This window comes from Oncorhynchus masou, chromosome 19 (genome assembly GCF_036934945.1).
Source record: "Oncorhynchus masou masou isolate Uvic2021 chromosome 19, UVic_Omas_1.1, whole genome shotgun sequence".
In the NCBI taxonomy this organism is placed as follows: domain Eukaryota; kingdom Metazoa; phylum Chordata; class Actinopteri; order Salmoniformes; family Salmonidae; genus Oncorhynchus; species Oncorhynchus masou.
This window is the reverse complement of record NC_088230.1, coordinates 18796862-18816484: the sequence shown is the minus strand read 5'-3', so window position 1 is coordinate 18816484 and position 19623 is coordinate 18796862. Positions and strand designations below refer to the sequence as shown.

Genomic DNA, 19623 nt, shown 5'->3' with positions numbered 1-19623 from the left:
AATAGCAGGCCCATGTGAATTATGTTCATCTGAAAATGTCCTACTTCAACCTGCTCAATGTGCGTTATATTAAAAAGTATTATCAGTGATGGATATTCAAACGATCTAAGCTGGAATGGGAGCCCATAAGAAAAGGGCTCAGCTGAGTAACCAATCAACCCGGAAATACTTTCTCTGACCCCCACCTTCTGATCAGTGGCCCATGACCCTCATCCCTCCACTTCCTGGTTGCTTTTTTTAACCACTTTTTCTCCCCAATTGGTAATTACAGTCTCGTCCCATCTCCGCAAACCCCGTATGGACTCGGGAGAGGCGAAGGTCGAGAGCCATGTGTCCTCAGAAACAGGACCCTGCCAAGCCGCACTGCTTTTTGACACACTGCTTGCTTAACCCGGAGCCAGCTGCACCAATGTGTCGGAGGAAACACTGTACACCTGGCGACCGCTGTTAGCTTGCAGGCACCCGGCCTACCACAAGGAGTCACTAGAGTATGATGGGACAAGGACATCCCGGCCAGCCAAACCCTCCACTAACCCGGACGATGCTGGGCCAATTGTGCGCCAACTCATGGGCCTCCCGGTCATGGCCGGCTGGGGTCGAATCCAGGTCTGTAGTGATGCCTCAAGCACTGAGATGTAGTGCCTTAGACCACTGCGCCACTCAGGAGGCCCCAACTTCCTGGTTACTTAACAATTGAGGTCAATGCTGAGTTAAGGCTGAGCCATAGAGATAGAGGACTCATCTTTGTATCTGTGCCATTATTGTGTCTGTGACAGTATGGGCAGCTCCATTGAGGCTACAAACCATAGGAATCCCCACCCAGTTGACTTTGACTCCTTACAATGGCAGAAGCATGATGGAAGCCCTCAACAGCGCTGCCCCATGCTAAAACGACCTTTTGACTGCGAGAGGCCACTATCATTCTCTATGCTCTTCACTCATAGGAATCCCCACCCAGTTGACAACTTTAAAATGCTGGAAGCACTCAATGAGGGAGGCGGCAGAGTAGCCTAGTGGTTAGAGCGTTGGGCTAGTAACCGGAAGGTTGCAAGTTCAAACCACCAAGCTGGCAAGGTACAAATCTGTCGTTCTGCCCCTGAACAGGTGGTTAAACCACTGTTCCAAGGCTGTCATTGAAAATAAGAATTTGTTCTTAACTGACTTGCCTAGTTAAATAAGGTTATATCCATAATGAGTCCTCTATCTATCTCTATGGGTCAAGCTGCTAATAAGCTTAAGGGGACCTTTATAGGACATGGAGGCTTTGTGCAGAGTAATCCAAGCACACACCATACCGTACCCATTCGCAGCCAAATCTCCATTCATACTTTACTCCACCTCTTGGTTGCATTTCTTTTACTGGAGTAGCCTACAGGCAGCCACCCGCTTACAATGTAGCTAGTGTCTACTGTGGCTAATGGCTACAATTGAGCTATTCCTGATAAAGACAGTTTGGTACTTTTTCTCATGGCAGCAGATCTTCACCAATGAGTAGTGTTCTTTTGCCAGAGAGAACAGAGAAAGAATAGCGTTCTTCTGTGAACAGATATACTTTGTTTGTTCATGGAGAACTGAGAGCCATTCCCATTCCTTTGATATCACACAAACTATTCTCAGTGTTGTGAATTCAGAGTACACAATTAATCACAGAAGACAAACATTGTACAAATCCCACTTTTAATTGTTTCAATTTCATTATATATAAATACACATTTACAGATCATTTTTGTCCATGAAAGACATCATGGTGAATAATGAATGACATAATGAAAGCATTGACAAAATTACAATCATCAATCATATTATTAGTGGCCGAGTCCCCATAGTCCCATGTTCTATAGGGGAGTGATGACATGGGGACAGCCCTGGCCTTACACTACAAGCAGATATACACTTACTGTCTGCCTGCCTGTTACTGCAGACCAGAGCTATGGTGGCCTAGCCAGTTAAGACATAGCCTAGCTCCTCTGTCAACCAGTTGAGACATAGCCTAGCTCCTCTGTCAACCAGTTGAGACATAGCCTAGCTCCTCTGTCAACCAGTTGAGACATAGCCTAGCTCCTCTGTCAACCAGTTGAGACATAGCCTAGCTCCTCTGTCAACCAGTTGAGACATAGCCTAGCTCCTCTGTCAACCAGTTGAGACATAGCCTAGCTCCTCTGTCAACCAGTTGAGACATAGCCTAGCTCCTCTGTCAACCAGTTGAGACATAGCCTAGCTCCTCTGTCAAACAGTTGAGACATAGCCTAGCTCCTCTGTCAACCAGTTGAGACATAGCCTAGCTCCTCTGTCAACCAGTTGAGACATAGCCTAGCTCCTCTGTCAACCAGTTGAGACATAGCCTAGCTCCTCTGTCAACCAGTTGCTCCTTGGTAAGGACCACGTTGGCTAGCCTAGGGTTCGCTCTTCCCAACTGTCTGTCAACGTGTTTTATTAAAACAGCTCTTTTGGTTTGACATAAAAAAATAAATAAAGGACAATGTACATCATTTAAATGGGCTTGATTCTTAAAACATTTCCCATTCATAGGGATTCTCAAATAATGTTATTTGCATGTGACAAGTGGTTGATTATTATTATTTACAGCAGATAAGGATCACCAGAATAAATATATTCCTCCTCTCTGAGCCCTGGGGCCAGATACTGTACTGTTATGTTTATTATGGTTTGTGAAAACACAACCAACAGTCTGAAACTTCAGGTGGGTTTTATCTGTTAACTTATTGGTATGAAGAGGTGAGAAAAGGTGCAATAATTCCAGTAACAAAATTATGCTGCTGATAGATAATTTCTATGTAAACACTCAGGAGAGAGCTACAAAAGATAAAATGGCTGCTTGACATCATTTGACGACATCATTTTAGTTTAGCTTATCTTCAGGGTGGTGGTGGTTCTTCAGCCAAAACACAAGGTGGTTAAAGGCCATGTACCTGCTCCTCTTCAGGAAACACAGAACACCCTTTTCAAATTACAAACCACAAAACAAAAACTGGGAGGGGGATGAATGACTGACTGACCTCAGCACTACATGAACAAACCAACAACGATTTTGTACAATGCTACACACACACACACACACGCATGCACACCTGGGACTGACTGACTCTCAATGACAATATGACATTCATTCACTTCACTGTTTTCACTATTCTGATTACACAACATTGAGAAACCTCTGACTGCACCTCAGGGTTATAAAGAGAGCTGTACTTAAGTACAGATAAACTGCTGGTTGGGCGATCTTTACAGATCCTAACCCTGCTGTGGGACATTGTATCATCTCATCACTGAGACTAGTAGTCGTGCCTCTTCAGCCCATAAAACAATAAACATAGCAATCAGTCCACCAAAACCCCATGGAAAACAGCCTGTTGTGTTACTTCTCAAATATTCGGTGATGGGATCTCTGTAGGCAGTACAATGAACAAAGCAGCCATCTAGGATGTGGCATAGCATGGTCTTTAGTGGCTAGGTCAAACAGACCCCTACAGTACATACCCACTCCCCTGTATCTCCATGTTACATCAGACTATGAGGAGAATGCAGAGCAAAACCACCATTTGAGATGGGAAACGTTTGATAAGTCGTTTGGTTGCAGTTAACTAGCTGTAGTCAGGAGTCAGTTCCACCAATACAGAGTGCATTGTACTGACTGTGGGTTTCAGTAAGCACTTGGCTGGACCCATGTTAGCCAACAGTCCATTGGAAATGATCATTTACCCACTTCACAGGTTTCAGAAGTGCATAATAGACCCAAATACATAATTGCACCTCAAACAATCCTCTCAGTTTGGCTCTAGTTGCATGAGAAACGTCTCTTAGGGAGCTGACTGTTGAACACATGGAGTGAGTGGCATCTAGTTTGGCTTTGGTCGAACTAACATAATTGTGACAGTTAGAAATTAAATTAAGCAATCAACACATTTTTCTTGTTTTATCCACCCGACATTTTCACTGTTCTTGAATCTCTACTGTATCCAGCCCCACTCTTGGTTCTCTTTCAGGTGGCGGTGGAGGGGAGATCCCTGGTTGTGTGGCATACTACTGTAGGTGCACCTGCAGCTGGCGGTATCGCTGGCAGTGGTGGGGTGGTGGCTGTAGTACAGGGGTGTGGATGTATGGGGTATGTATTTGCCAGTGCTGTACAATAGGGGCATGCAGTTAAAATGAAGCACATGCAATCTGTTTGGGAGCCTTTACTTCCTCTGATCCATGCTTTAGTCTCCGGGGAGGTGGAATGCTTGGCTCAGGCCATTTAAAACTCAGACTGAACTTAAAAAGAGAGTCTCCAATCCCACAGCATTCTAACAGAGACAAGAGAGAGAAAGGGGGGATATATGAGGGAGGATAGAAACAGAGGGATGAAATGGAGGGATAGAGTGTTCCAATCCTCAGTTTGGTGGATAGACCGATACATATCATGTCAGAAGGAGTCCTGGTCTCTTGGCAGCCTGCCGCTCATGTCCATTTAGTTAGATCTGTACCACAGTATGGGGGGTTGACTAGCTGGCTGGTTGACTGGCACTAGTGACGGTTAGCCTGGCTGGCTGCTGGGTCTCCAGTGTGGGGCCACAGGGGCCTGGCCGTGCCCACCGTAGGGGAGGGCTCCAGCGGGTAGATGGGGCTGGGAGGGAAGGGTCACTGCTGGGGCTTGGAGGTGGGCTGGCTGGCTGCAGGCTGGGAGGTCTCTGGAACCTCGATGGCGATGGAATGTGGCTGGATCACAATAGGGGCACGAGGACCTGCAGGAAGACATTGAACTGTGTCAGACTCACTGGGGAAAATAATAACCCTCAATAGAGAAAAGTTAGCCAAGTGTCCCATGCCATAATGAGTAGGTAAAGGACTAGGCTACATATAGGCTATGTGCTTCTGCATTCTCTATGGTTTGTATGATACTGAAGGTCAAATTCTGAAGTCAAATGAAGAACTAACAGGCATGTACAGACAGGTAACGGCATGTACAGACAGGTAACAATGATCCCAATGCATTTCACACGTCAATGGCAATGACTTTGGAAACATATCAGGGTTCTGTAGATATAGACTAATGATGACCTGATGCCAATGAGGAAGATAATGCGGAAACATACCAATAGGAACATCTGTCCAGATTGAGGTTCATGAACACAGCACAAGCTAAAGCTACAAGGGCTAAGTCTGGCTGCCAGGTACACACAGGGTATTTACAAGCCGGAAGCATGACAGTCTACACAACATCTCTGTAAACCCTGTTGACAGGAAGCTTCCAACTCTCATCTAGCTTTGTTGCAATAAATCCTGTTATCAAAAAAATCCAGCAAGTAATAGCCTGTTGTCTCAACTAGAAGCAATTCACATGGGAAGGTATTATTAGCAGGAGGCATGACCTAAAATTGGGCCCTTGTTTAACTGTTCTGAGGTGTAACCGGTCCTGAAATATTGAAAGCTCCACGAGGGTCATGTTCAGTAGGTGGAAAACGTTTTGAAACAAGGACGTGCTACCTGAGCGTGTCCAGTAAGGATACAGATTTTTGTTTTCCGTCACAAAACGTTTTGCTACGGTGTGCCCTACTGAACATGACCAACTGTGTACCATGAACCTACCTGCCCTCCCCTGGCGATGCTCATCCACACTGTCACTTTCCTTATAGAGGACATCATCCATATGCAGCATAGAGGGAGAGCACAGAGCACTGCTTAGAAAGCACTTGTACTATTAGTTAGGCTACTACCCCTACTATATCAGATTACAATATAATGATAGTAATAATATAGGACTATCAACATCATTATATAGCCATAGTCTCTTGAAGCTTCCAGCTATCACTTTGGTAATTCTAAAGAGAGAATCATAGACTGACATGTCAACAGGCATCATGGTGTTGAACAAACAGAGCACCAACAGAGAGGATGGCGCTGAGGAAGTAGGTGTGAGGAGAGATGACAAACACATATGGCCGGATGTGACAGGACAGCAGTGGCTCATCTTAGGGGTAATGGTCTCTAGATCAGTGACAGATCTCAAATTAATCGATTTTAAATGCAGGCTGTAAACACAAGAAATGTGGATTAAGTCAAGGGGTATAAGTACTTTCTAAAGGTAATGTACCTCCACAAAAGGCCCCGGGGGATCAAAGGGTTGTGTCAGCATGACAAACGGACTGTGGTTTTAGCACATATCCACAGGCTAGGTTTTCAACTAACCAGCCTGACATTATATTGATGTTTTTAATATGAATAGAAGGCTACTGTTTATTGAAGGCATCTAATGTCTTGTGGGTTGAGTGAGTACTTGGCTGCTGCGGGGACCTGTTTTGTCTTGTGAAGTTGACTTGTTACATCCAATGCCTAAAGCCGGTAGTACACAACACAATTCGGGCACCGATTTAGCTTTTCCAGATGAGATCGGAGACAAAATCCTTATTGCTGCCTACTCGGGGCACTCGGCTGTCACTGACGCTCGTTTAATGTGAGCGGGTCAGAGACGCAATCTGAGGGCTACCGATCTCGTCTTGGAGCAGCCCCAGACATCTCAATTTTTCCAAACATTTTATTGGCACAAAATCTGCTGTTTTTATAGTGTGCAACGACAAGTTTTGAGACCGGTGATCAGCAAAAGCCAATGAGCGCTCGCCAAATAAACCAGTGAGATGACGACATTGTTTCGCGTCACCCAGAAGTTGTAGACTCTTTCGAGCAGGAGCCATGACTACTAGGATGCGTTTGTACTTGCCTTAAACCAAAGCGTCAACTCGTTTCAGCTCTGAAGTTCACAAGCAATAGAAATTTCAACTCTGTTTGTCATGCGTCAATGTCTGACAGAAAACATTTGAGACTGCTTTGAGCCACAGCTCGTTCTGGCTACGTTAACAATCAAATCACATCATTGTTTACGCGAGACTCCGAGGTGGTATGGAGAATCCTCACGACCAAGTGAAGACTCTTGTAGTGTGTGACCCCCTTGTCTGTACCAGATGGTTTATTCTGCGCACCACTATGTTGGCAAGACAAGAAACTACAGGAAAGACGTTGGTTTAACATGCGAGGCTCAGCGATGTTTGGATTTTGAAAGTCGTAGTGCACACCCGGCATAAGCGTCTCTGTGGTCTTACTGGTAAAGTAATGGGATACTGGGCATAGATTAGGCTATAGTTTAATGACCATAAACCATGCCTAATTAACAAAGAGATTACATCCACTTTATCACCAAGGCAGAAAATAGTTACTACAGATACATTCACGATGGACCAAACACAGACAAAATACTTAGTGATCAATTAACTGAAATGATTGTTATTGAGTTGCTCCATCCATAGCAAAATTAAGTCCACTACATTATAAATACACACAAGCTCATACATGCAGCCATGCTCAAAACATTCTGAAGCAACAGCCATGACATCATGCAACTCAACACTGACAGGCAAACAGAATGGATGGTTAATGAGTCAGTCAAACAAACAGCTGAACATAGTACAAAGGCACCGTGTGTCACTATGAGCAAACACAGTCTGGTGAAACGGGTTGGTCTGGGGCGTGGCAACGTGCATAGGAAGCGGGACGGATGGACACGATGCAGCTGGGTTGAGTACAGCAAGTACATCATGGAGACGGGGGGCTTACGAGTCATTTAGACTCCGGCAACGTTTCGCCTGGGTTCTCAGCAGCCACTGGCCTGGTCAGGTTGTCAACCACTGGATTGGCAGGGTCTAGGCTGTTGGCAGGGTCTAGGCAGTTGGCAGGGTCTAAGCTGTTGGCAGGGCCTAGGCAGATGCTCTCAGCCACAGGACTCGTTACAGCTATAGGTACGGCTACAGGTATGGGCTGCACAATGATTATCGTGTCACCTGGTGGATGAAAACACAAACGTACAGAAACACCTTTGTGTCAGAATGAGATAAACCAGGCCTACTCATTGGGCCAGAGTATACTGATAAGTTATCCCCACACCCATACTGCCCTGAGGCTGTTAGCTTGTCATGTTTGGTTTGGTTTTCAGTTACTGTAAATGAAGCGCAGTTCCTGTTTTTGTGTGATATGGTGAGGAGATTATTCATATCATCTAGGAATTCGCCTGAACATGTTGTGAATATCTCTGAAACCAATAGCATCGTCATTTTGCTTATAAAGCCTTATACTGAAAGTTCAAATGGTGTGATAGTCACTTGGGCTAGGGGTCGTGACTATGGGGTCACCATGGTCACTGATCACTCCTCAGAACAAAAAACAAGACAATTAGGAGTATAGTCCTTGGGACTGTTTTCTATTGAGTGATCTGCTGTGTGAAGAGGCAACGTGAGTGAAGGAGCTGAGAGTCCTGTCCTCAGACCAACCAGTTAAGGACACGACACAAGAGGCCGAGGCAGAGAGCATCCTCTGAGATCTGACAGGATTACATGCATCTTCCTCATCTCGCCTCTGTCCCAGCCCCTGTCCCTGTTCTGGGGACCACTGATGGGAGAGGATAAAACAAAGAGCTTCTTGTTGGGCTTGAAATGTTGGAAGAAAAGAAACACTGCTGACATCTCTACCTGTTAATGTCGACATGTTATTGCACACTGTTCTGACACTACATCCATAGCTTTTACACATCCCAAAATACCAAACAACAACATTATATTATATTACCCATTCTGGTAAAGGAGCATTGTGATACAAGGCACATTTCTGCACTAGCAGACAATAAATTATCATCATCTAATTTACTGAGACTGAGAGTGATAATTATAATTTCAACATGGTAGAAAAAATATTTAAATAAATGTCGGAGCTAGGGCTATAACTGGATAATTTCCTCATGACACGAACCAGCAGTCTCTCAGTCAGAGTATGAGTAGCTATAAATACCTGCACATCAAGGTAATCTAAGGGCTAGCCTGCAGCCTCTACCTCCTGTGCAGGACCAAGTGCTGTAGACCCAGAGTCCTGCCTAGCTGGAGTAGACACTGGTGCCCCCCCCTCCATTCCCTCATCCCTTCCTCCCCATCCCTGTTTGGCTGCTCTGGCCCCATCTGTGCTCTGCTGTTTCCCTGCCTCTCCTCCCTCTTCTTTCTCCCTCTGAAAGGAAGTGACAGCGTTAAGTCAGGCTGAAAAACCGACATCTGCGAGGCGGCCTGTCGCTGAGGTAGTGTGTAGGGGCGCCAGGACCCAGGAGAAGGCCCCCCCCCCCTCCCCAGCGTGGTCTCACCTCTGTCCGTCTCTGCTTTGATCTGGGCCTCCAGGTCCTCTGGGTCCACATACTGGTAGTGATCATCCTCCTCCGGCGGCTTGCACTTCCCGCAGCAGAAACAGCAGCAGCAACAGCAGCAGCAGCAGGAGAAGACGGTGCAGCACACGGCCATGGTCTGCAGCACAAGGGCATAACACAAACACACAGCATTATCAGTATGGAGCTTCTCCCGATCACATAGACCCAGCCGGGACAGTCACCCGCTGTCTTCCTGCTCGCAGGAGAACTTGTGTCTAGCCTCAGATCTACAGGGTGATCCAGTGAGAGAAGCTAGGGGATATTAGCAGCAGAGACAGTGAAATACATGTTGATGCTCTCAATAATCCTACTGTACCAAGCATTTCTAGGGTATACATAAGTGGAGTGGTTTTGTTTCTCCCTGAAATGTTCCTTTGCTTTGTAGTTGTCTTTGTAGGTAAAAACAGAGTGAGGTTTGTGAGACAGTCAGTGGATCTTCATCACTGCATCTAGACCTCTCTACTTACTCTACTCAGCATCAATGGCCACACATCTGAGTGACTGAGCACGACTACACAGAACACAATTCTAAATAAAGACTGCTTTGCACCTGGAGCCATCTGTCTGACTGAAACAGAAAGACACAGTGCACTGACAGGTTCAGAGGGAGGTAACTATGAGACTTGTCAAAGCAATTATACACAAATACTTATATACTGTCAATGTACTCCCAACAGGGATTACAGTAGGCTGTCTAATGCATGGAGAAGACAGTACTAGACAGTGAATTCTATCCATAACAATGTCTAATAAAATCCCAGCAGCTCTTAGTGTGATGAGTGATGTGGCTGTGTAAGAAGACCAGTCAGTATGTCATCATTGAGACAGTCAGCTGGGAGAGTGGGGCTACTCACCCCCACTGTCGGAGGTTACAGCACTACTGACTACACCCCGGATAACCTAATATATTACCCTGTACGACTAAAGGTGGTTTGGAGGGTTATGAGGTACTCTCTCTCTCACCTTAAACCACCACTTGGACATGAGGAAGTAGTATTTAACACTCTCCTCTCCAAACTGCTCGGACACATAGAGGCCCATGGAGCCGTACTCGTCGTAGATCCTCCTCTTGCCATCATCGTTCAGGATGGAGTTGGCGTTGTTGATCTCTTTAAACTTATCTGCAGCCTCTGGGTTGTCTGGGTTCTTGTCTGGGTGGTACTTCAACGCTAGTTTCCTGTAAATAGATGGACGGATGAATAAATTAATCTCAGTCCACACTACCATACAAATTTCACAAAACTCAATCCTATAAAGAGCTTATACCTCATTAAAAGTAATTCTTCTTTGTCTGATGGACCAACTCCTGAATAAAGCTGATCATTAACTTGCTCCGGGGAAATGTGAAAACAGGCTTACAGGTTATGTGGCTATAACGACCAGAGACAGGCTGAGTGTTACCTGTAGGCTCTCTTGACGTCCTCAGCGGAAGCTCCTTTCTCCAGGCCGAGCACCTTGTACAAGCTCTCCCCTGTGGTGGACATCTTCCTCTGGGGGCCTGGCCGGTTTGGCTCAGTTGCGCCTGTGCCTGTCGTGGCCATGGCTGAAGTCTGCCAAGATATATAGTCACACAGGAGGTTAGCACTAAGTCACACACAAAGTGTGGAACTGAGTAGGTTTGTCACTGTAGCAATAGAGGCATACACCCTGCAGTATTTACCTGACCTGTATTATAGCCTGGTAGACAGACACAGATGTTGTCACATTACTTTGCCTAGAACACCATAGGGAACTGGAACAGCTCTGCCTAGAATATCCCATCTCATAAACCCAATGTCAATACAAGGATATTAATTTTAAAAAGTAAGAACCAGCAAAACACAAGGATATAGCATTCAGCACTGGCTGGGTTTATGTTTAAACAATTTCTGCACACATATGTAAGAACTGGGCCTACACACAACCCTTACAAATCCTTTTAAACCACAATACACTTAGTGCAGATGAATTTGGGATTAAGCTCCAAGACTGCGTGTAGTGAAGTGCAGTAGCATGTGTTAAACATGAATAATGCATCACAGCTGTGGAACCTCCATCTAAAATCCCTGTGATTAAAACAAAGCAGAAGGCCAGCAGTGAGACTCCAACGCTCCACACAGCCCCACATTCTGCTGAACAGGACAATAGCCCTGCTGTGACACACACACACCACATTACACTTAGCCACGCACACTGTGACTACTGGTGACTAGTAATGCCCTGGGCAGGCCTGAGCTAAAGGCGATTACATTTTGCTGATCTTGCACAGATTACTCACACAAGTCAACACAAGGCAATCCTAGACTGGCCCTGGAGAGATGGGCCTGAACAGCCAGCACTGCACAGAGACAGGCTTAGGAGGCTTGGCTGGGGAAGAACCTGTAGTCTACAGGTTGTTGCAAGGGGGAACAGTAAATGGTGGCAAAAGGCTACAAGCAGTAGCAGACTAGCAGTAAACTACACTACCTGCCCATTTCCCTTTGATTCCCTTTAGGCTGGTGTTGTCCCAATACTGAGAAGGTGGTCTCTGTAATGACCTTGGCCAAGTCAAGGATTTCTATCTGCTTAACAACCACCAAACCTTACTCACACACTTCCAAAGCTTGGACAAGCAGAAACATTTAGCCAGCAAGCTTGTGTTCGACCATTAATTACCTCTGCTATCCAGCCTGTCTGTCGGCCATTCACACAAACTGTTCACACCCCTCTTATTGGTGGAGAGAGTTTCGCAGGTTTCAAGCTCATTTCCTGCAATTCCACACATTTTGTCATGGGGTGCAATGAAAATGTTACAGTTTAAAGCTAATTTTCTTGCAATTCTATACATTTTGCCATGTCTAATGTGTATTCATGTGATATTAGAGTGACAATATACAACAATATCGATGGGCAAAAAAAAAAAAAAAATAATATGGACTAGTAGATCTGGACATTTCTGACAAGTTATAAATAGTTCTCTTAGGTATACAATGGCTAACATCTGTGACAAGAGGAACTGATGATGCACTACCCAATTTAGAAATTGCACCTTGTGCCTTCTACTACTACGACTTTCAAGAGTAAGTTTAAAGCTGGACTGAGTTCCTTTAAAAAATAAATAATAATAAGGGCCCCACAGTTTGGGGCACCTTTTCAATAACACACAGATCCCTTGATTCCTGGAAGAGATGTGACATGATGTGTGTTTATGATTATGCTTTGGTTATGGTCATTACACTGTTTCTGGGTTATAAAATGTAGGCCAGCAAGTAAGGCCAAGTGGTTTTTCCCTCTGTGTTCCACACTGGCACATGTCAAACGTTGTGACACAGAGCAAAATGTGTGCATCCAGGTAGGTTTGGGTGGTATCGAGATTTCCATATGGTCTTCTCTCGTACCGGGAATTACTGTATTACCGGCATAACACACAAGGGGGCACTAAAAATGCATAAAAAACCCATTGGGCCTCTATTTAATTGTATTTATTTATTATTTTACCTTTATTTAACCAGGCAAGTCAGTTAAGAACAAATTCTTATTTTCAATGACGGCCTAGGAACAGTGGGTTAACTGCCTGTTCTGGGGCAGAACGACAGATTTGTACCATGTCAGCTCGGGGGTTTGAACTTGCAACCTTGCGGTTACTAGTCCAACACTCTAACCACTAGGCTACCCTATTACCAGAATGCTAACAGAATTAGCAAAAACAAATAGTGAAATCAGACGCCGTTAGCTGAAAGCTAAAGAGCAAAAAAAGAGAAAAAACGAATTGCAAAGACAAGCAAATCAAGCTCAAAGTTATTCAAGCATCGCTAGTAACTGGAATGGAAGGAAGAGCAGCATGTGTACACGGAGCAGATAGGAGAAGAAAGAAGGAGAAAGAAAAAACACAAGTAGGAAGCATAGGGAAAAATAGCAGTTGTACAGATAACTCATCCAGAGCTCATGGACTTCTGGCAGAAAGCCATTATATGATGGCAAACATTTACTAGTGAATTGCATACGAGTGTAACTTCATCACCTTGTGCGCCGTAAAACAGAGACTCGTCAATAGATCTAGAACGATATGGACTCACCAGCTCGCTTTCTCCTGTTGTGCTGTTTACAAACGTGGCTGGCTCAACTGTTCTGGAGAACTATGGTAAGTATCATACTTTTAAATAATGTGACAGGTGAAATAAAGAACACAATCTGCTTTATCTCCTAAGGTATTGCACAAGTTGACTGCAGGTAATAACTTAAAAGTAGCTACAAATATTTAAATTATGTGAAAAACTTCAAATAAATAGTTTCGACAGTATTGAAAAACCATCCTGTGGCTTTTCCAAATAAAACGGTCTTCGGTATACCGCAAGAGGCTTCTGTGGGTTAGCGAGAGTACAGATCCTCTCTAGATCTGGCAGGTTAAATGCCTTGCTGCACAGCTATTTTCCGGTCTCTCCAGAGATGTTCGATCGGGTTCAAGTCCGGACTCTAGCTGGGCCACTCACGGACATTCGGAGACTTGTCCAGAAGCCACTCATGCATGGTAATGGCTGTGTGCTTTGGGTCATTGTCCTGTTGGAAGGTGAACCTTCGCCCCAGTCTGAGGTCCTGAGCGCACTGGAGCAGGTTTTCATCAAGGATCTCTCTGTTCAGCTTTCCCTCGATCCTGACTGGTCTCCCAGTCCATGCCGCTGAAAAACATCCCCACAGCATGATGCTGCCACCACACTTCACCTTAAAGCTGGTGCCAGGTTTTCTCCAGAAATTACCCTTGGCATTCAGGCCAAAGAGTTCACTCTTGGGTTTCATCAGACCAGAGAATCTTGTTTCTCATGGTCTGAGAATCCTTTAAGTGCCTTTTTAGCAAACTCCAAGCGAGCTGTCATGTGCCTTTTACTGAGGTGTGGCTTTCGTCTGGCCACTCTCCATAAAGGCATGGTTGGTGGAGTGCTGCAGAGATGGTTGTCTTTCTGGAAGGTTCTCCAGTCTCCACAGAGGAACTCTGGAGCTCTGTCAGAGTGACCATTGGGTTCTTGGTCACCTCCCTGACCAAGGCCCTTCTCCCCCGATTGCTCAGTTGGGCCAGGCAGCCAGCTCTAGGAAGAGTCTTGGTGGTTCCAAACTTCTTCCAGTTAAGAATGATGTAAGCCACTGTGTTCTTAGGGACCTTCAATGCTGCAGACATATTCGGTACCCTTTCCCAGACCTGTGCTTCGACACAATCCTGTCTCGGAGCTCTACGGACAATTCCTTCGACCTCATGGCTTGGTTTTTGCTCTGACATGCTCTGTCAACTGTGGGATCTTATATAGACAAGTGTGTGCCTTTCCAAATCATGTCCAATCAATTGAATTTACCCCAGGTGGACTCCAAGTTGTAGAAACATCTCAATGTTGATGAATGGAAACAGGATGCATCTGAGCTAAATTTCGAGTCTCATAGCAAAGGTTCTGAATACTTATGTAAATAAGGTATTTTTTTTATTTTGTTGCAGAAAAATATGAAACCTGTCTTCACTTTGTCATTATGGAGTATTCTGTGTAGAATATTGTATCAAAACTGTTCGCTGCTCTGGCCCCCCAATGGTGGAACAAACTCCCTCACGACGCCAGGACAGCGGAGTCAATCACCACCTTCCGGAGACACCTGAAACCCCACCTCTTCAAGGAATACCTAGGATAGGATAAAGTAATCCTTCTCACCCCCCCCCCCCCCTTAAATGATTTAGATGCACTATTGTAAAGTGGCTGTTCCACTGGATGTCAGAAGGTGAATTCACCAATTTGTAAGTCGCTCTGGATAAGAGCGTCTGCTAAATGACGTAAATGTAGACATGGCCCAGCGCCTGTCAAAGCCACCATTTGACACTCCGGAAAAGACACTTCTAGCTTGGGTGTGAAACGGTCTGGTCACAGGCTCTGACAAGCGCTACCTAATAGGCTAGTCCATCACACAGGCTCTGACAAGCGCTACCTAATAGGCTAGTCCATCACACAGGCTCTGACAAGCGCTACCTAATAGGCTAGTCCATCACACAGGCTCTGACAAGCTTTACCTAGTCGGCTAGTCCATCACACAGGCTCTGACAAGCTTTACCTAGTCGGCTAGTCCCTGGCCTGGCTACACCATCTCTTCTCTTACCTAGCTGAAACTGAGCCAAGGGAACCCCTGGCTAAGATGATACACAGGCAAGGCCGAGTGCGTGAGTTGGTCTTCATACTCAACATGTCATCAGGGTTCATGACCCCTTACAGGTCACTCCTGATGTGGAACTTTCTCACACTAATATGCAAAAATGCCTAAATAGAGCACAAAGACTGGATTAATGGAAGAAGAGTGATTTATCTAGGCCTAACTAACTATTTAATTGACCCTACTTGCTAAATATATCAACAAGTCAGAGATGGAAAGATCAAACAAATTTGAAGAACAACCACTGTGATCATGTGAAAGCCAAATTATCTTAATGTGAAGGCAGCAGCACTCAAGCAGCCTACTGTCAGTGCTGGGCTTAATCAAGGGTATTTTGAATTCTTTTGCAATCCTCTTGTTTCTCACAGAAGGCAATTTCTTTGTTGCCTTGTCAAGTGATTCAAGAGCCGAATGTTGTTCTTACCGAACTTTCATAAACATCCCAGGGATGAGAGCTGCTTCAGGACATTTAGAAACAACTACTTCCGTACCTTGTCAATGGAAAATGATCATATCTGATTTTATTTGGCACCATAAACTTTAACAACAGCAACCTCTGATTTAAGGTTGAAACCTGAGATATATAAAATACAAGTCTCTAGGCATAAAACATTGCTACAATGTTAAACATGCTTCAGTGGGGGGTAAGGAAGTATTAGGACAGACTAGCATTTCAACATCTAACCTGCACCTCTGCTCATAACCAGAGTATAAACTAGGCCAAACCGACCCAAAAACTGGAACTGGGCTTGACTAACTTCTTTTTGCCACTTGTCCTTTGGACTTGTAAAACATATTTTTTCACTTGTCCCAAAAAAATGATATCATTGTATGGTGCAAGTAACCACTTATTTTACTATAGTGAAAAATACAAAAATGTAGGCTACACTCTTCCTATTGGCTTCTTTGCATATTCAAACTGGTATTAAAATACAACACTGGCTCTTTAAGGCTCTCCTGGAGGATGGTTGGCCACCCTTTCAACATTACAACTAAATACGTTTGTAAATGTATATGTCTACCATTCAAAACAGACTCCGGGACGACAGAGCCAAAATTCATACAACCACCGCACATAAACAAATTCAGAAAAGCAATGAGGCTGATGCAACAGATCAGAACGTATATCATAAAATGTTGATAAAGTTGTAATTCTTCATATTATATGTTCAACAATACGCACACGGTTCTAGGCTATTATCGAACGTTCCAAATTCTATTAGGGGAAACATCACTCAAAAGCGCACAGCAATCGAGAGCGGTTTAACGTGATAGAGCAGCCCCAAAGGCCGGCAGATGGCGATATTTCAGTTAATCTTACTGTCCAAACACATTGTATGCAGCTGGCAATGGCAATACACTCATATCCCCGGCGGAACGGTTCATCCCTAAAACATTCTCCATTCCGGCTGCAAAAGCTTTGATTTCCTCAAATGTATTCAATGCGTGATAAAAACCGGGGAAATATGCATACTTTCCTTACGTAACAATTATGTTTGCAGCAGTCGGTTGTTTTAGCAGTCCACTGAATGCGGGGTACAATATCAGGAAGTAGCATTCCTTGGCATTAGACACTAGCATGGTGTTTCAAAAGAAAATGATTATTTTTCCTGTATTTTTCCCTGCGTTCTCGCCATTAAATAAAGTTGAGGAAATCAAAACCTTTGCAGTCTGAAATGAGAATGTTTCAGGCACAAACCAGTCCACGGGGGATACAAGTGTATTGAAGGTTGCATACAGTACAATGTGTTTGGACGGTAAAATTAACTCTCAATATCGCCATCTGACGACCTTTGGGCTAGTGACGGAGATGAAAATATACATTTGAAATTAAGAATGTGAAATCTAAAGATGCATAAATTGCATGAGTTACTGATAGACTAGGATCATGTATTTGGCTGCTGGAAAATAAAATAAAGTTGATTTAAAAACCAACAGAACATGAGAAATGTGCTGGTTTCAATGGCATATTAAGTGTTTATAAAATAATTCCCTCAACATTTCTATGGACGTATTTGGCTAGGCTACTTTGAAACAAGGTAAGACATGCTTTAGAAAATAACAAAAAAATTAGAGGTTTTAAACTAGGTTTATGGAATAAATAGTTTTAAAATGCTGACCGCCTCTGCTCAAATTCAAAGTGGGTGCGTTTATTGGCATTTCGCCTCTATATGTCATTAAAAGTCTCATTAAAGTTGGCCTACATTTTCTGATGCTTCATGTCAGCATTGGTTTGGACATGAGGCTGTAGCCAATATGCATAGGCTATCACCTACACCAGGATTTCCCAAACTCTGTCCTGCCCCCCCCCCCCCCCCTTTGTATTTATGTACATAAAAAAATAGACTAATATTATTCCAATGTTGTCCTCTGATCGGTGTAATTGTTTGATATTGTAATGTGTGACTTTTGTTTTGTCACTTGTCCATTTGAACAATTTTAATCTATAGTCTTGTCGGATGGACAAAAGGACCCGTTTTAATGTCGAGCCCTGTGGGGATTAGTGTAATTGCTGGCTGCTATAAATACTTGATGTAAAATTGACATAATCCATGACTAATCTGTAAAATACCACACCAGGATTTTGCTATGACACCTCACATTTGACCTCACAACAGCTGGGCCAAAAGGGATTTGGAAGACTGGCATCATGGCGGTAAATGATCTACATTAACCATCACCAACCTATACTAGTTATGTTGACCAAAGGCAAAACAGGAACCGTTTGAGTCATCTATTCTGTGACAGAAGATTGAAGAAACACACAGTATCTACGTGTTGCCATGACACACATGGCAGTGAGGGCTGGCAAGGGTGTGATCAAAATACAAGACAATGCATTATGCAATAGCTAGCTCACACGAGATGAAACCCGATAGCTGTAGCTACAGATTAGCGATTGCGATAGAATAATCCATGCAATCATAATTGTTTCTTTCTTATATAGTAAGGAACGTGGGGTTTTTGATAGTTTGTTGGGTCTCTTGTAACCACTGCTGTGTCCTTGGACAATATAACGCTATAAAGACATTCCATGGTCCTTGCACAACCATAATCCCTTGCTAATCTCCACATGGATAATTACTTTCCATTTTTACATCTTTTCCCCATGCAAGAAGAATCTAAACGTTGGCTAACTAGCTACATATGCAATGCTAGGTAGAAAGCTACAGTAACGTTAACTAGTAACGACATTGCAATTATCTTTGCACCGAGCTATGTGGCGTTTGCTCGAGCAATGCAGATGCTAGTTAGCTAAAATAACCCAGGCACTGGCCAAAATTAAACTAGCTGTCAATCAATGTTGTCAATAACATTTGGGGAGCCGCAATTATACCGTTAGCTGGCTATTAGCCAACTATTTAAAAAACATGAACGTTTATAAGGTTTTTGGTTAGTAATGAGAAGCTGGTGGATCTCAACTGATACTTCAAAATGTGTTTCAACTGCAAAAGTCGACGGGCTGCTCAGCTGACCGTCACGACCGCTAATTTAGTCAAATAACGTTAGCGACGCTGATGTCAGAATTAGTTAACCATGCATTTTCACTCTAATAATGTTCCCTGAAACAAGCGTGCGTCCAAACAACGTATTTAACCATCCCAATAATCAATCTGCAACCGCATGCCAGAGTAGTTTGTAACGTTACAGCCTAACGCAACGATGTCCGTGGGACTCTGGACTGTCCTCGCGACCAGACCCCACACTTGCTCGCTGGCTCAGTAGCTAGCCAAAACCGACTGGTGTAGCTTGAAAAAAAATAAACTCTCGTGGCTCAGGTTAGGGCGACTTTACGACGTATCTTACCTTGTGCAAATTGGAAGAGGTATATTTCGCTGTGGCATAGAGGCATCCACTTTGTACGTCAAGATTGCCAGACAATGTGTCAATGTATCCGCCCCTCCTAAAAATGCTAGCTACTACCGTTTCAGTACCATGAGCCCCAGTGGACAAGGGACGTCTGATTGCTTCTGAGACGAGGGCTTCAACCAATGAACAGCGTCTTCATATCCTTACACAAATTTGGCGCTTGTGAAATTCACGTTCAAAAAAACAACATTTTTTTCTACCTCCTGTAATTCTGTTCTATGAAAACTATACAATTGTAACCAACGATGATTGAGCCAGGTTTGTTGGTCGGTCTAGTGTTGGACCACCACTATTGTGCTGCCATCTAGTGTTTGAAGACAACTGGGTAGAAGCCCTAGGCAGAACCACATCCACATGAGAAAAGCTTTATTTTCAGAGGTTAATGGAAT

General features: G+C 44.1%; 1 protein-coding gene across 3 annotated transcripts; it reads right to left on the bottom strand.

Moving 5' to 3' along the window:
• Positions 1–1656: 1656 nt before the first annotated feature.
• On the bottom strand, positions 1657–19510 carry LOC135505937 (dnaJ homolog subfamily C member 5-like). Of its 3 annotated transcripts, XM_064925195.1 has the most exons (7): positions 19172–19510; positions 10631–10779; positions 10193–10406; positions 9170–9326; positions 7606–7829; positions 5587–5626; positions 4665–4742 (listed from the first exon to the last, which is right to left on the bottom strand). In XM_064925195.1, exons 2-5 carry the CDS (start codon positions 10768–10770, stop codon positions 7609–7611), a joined length of 732 nt encoding a protein of 243 aa, XP_064781267.1. In that variant the 5' UTR covers positions 10771–10779; positions 19172–19510; the 3' UTR covers positions 4665–4742; positions 5587–5626; positions 7606–7608. The 3 variants fall into 3 exon arrangements, with proteins under 3 accessions (XP_064781269.1, XP_064781268.1, XP_064781267.1); XM_064925196.1 differs by lacking the exon at positions 5587–5626 and having other exon boundaries at positions 4655–4742; XM_064925197.1 differs by lacking the exons at positions 5587–5626; positions 7606–7829 and having other exon boundaries at positions 1657–4742.
• Positions 19511–19623: the final 113 nt, after the last annotated feature.

Bases quoted from the DNA above. Each gene is read 5' to 3' on its own strand.
- LOC135505937 (XM_064925196.1), bottom strand. From the start codon at position 10,770: ATGGCCACGACAGGCACAGGCGCAACTGAGCCAAACCGGCCAGGCCCC. The intron at 9,327-10,192 runs GTGAGAGAGAGA...CTTGTGCTGCAG, and splicing joins TGTCCAAGTGGTGGTTTAAG to ACCATGGCCGTGTGCTGCAC. The intron at 7,830-9,169 runs GTGAGACCACGC...TTCATCCACCAG, and splicing joins CAAAGCAGAGACGGACAGAG to GTGACACGATAATCATTGTG.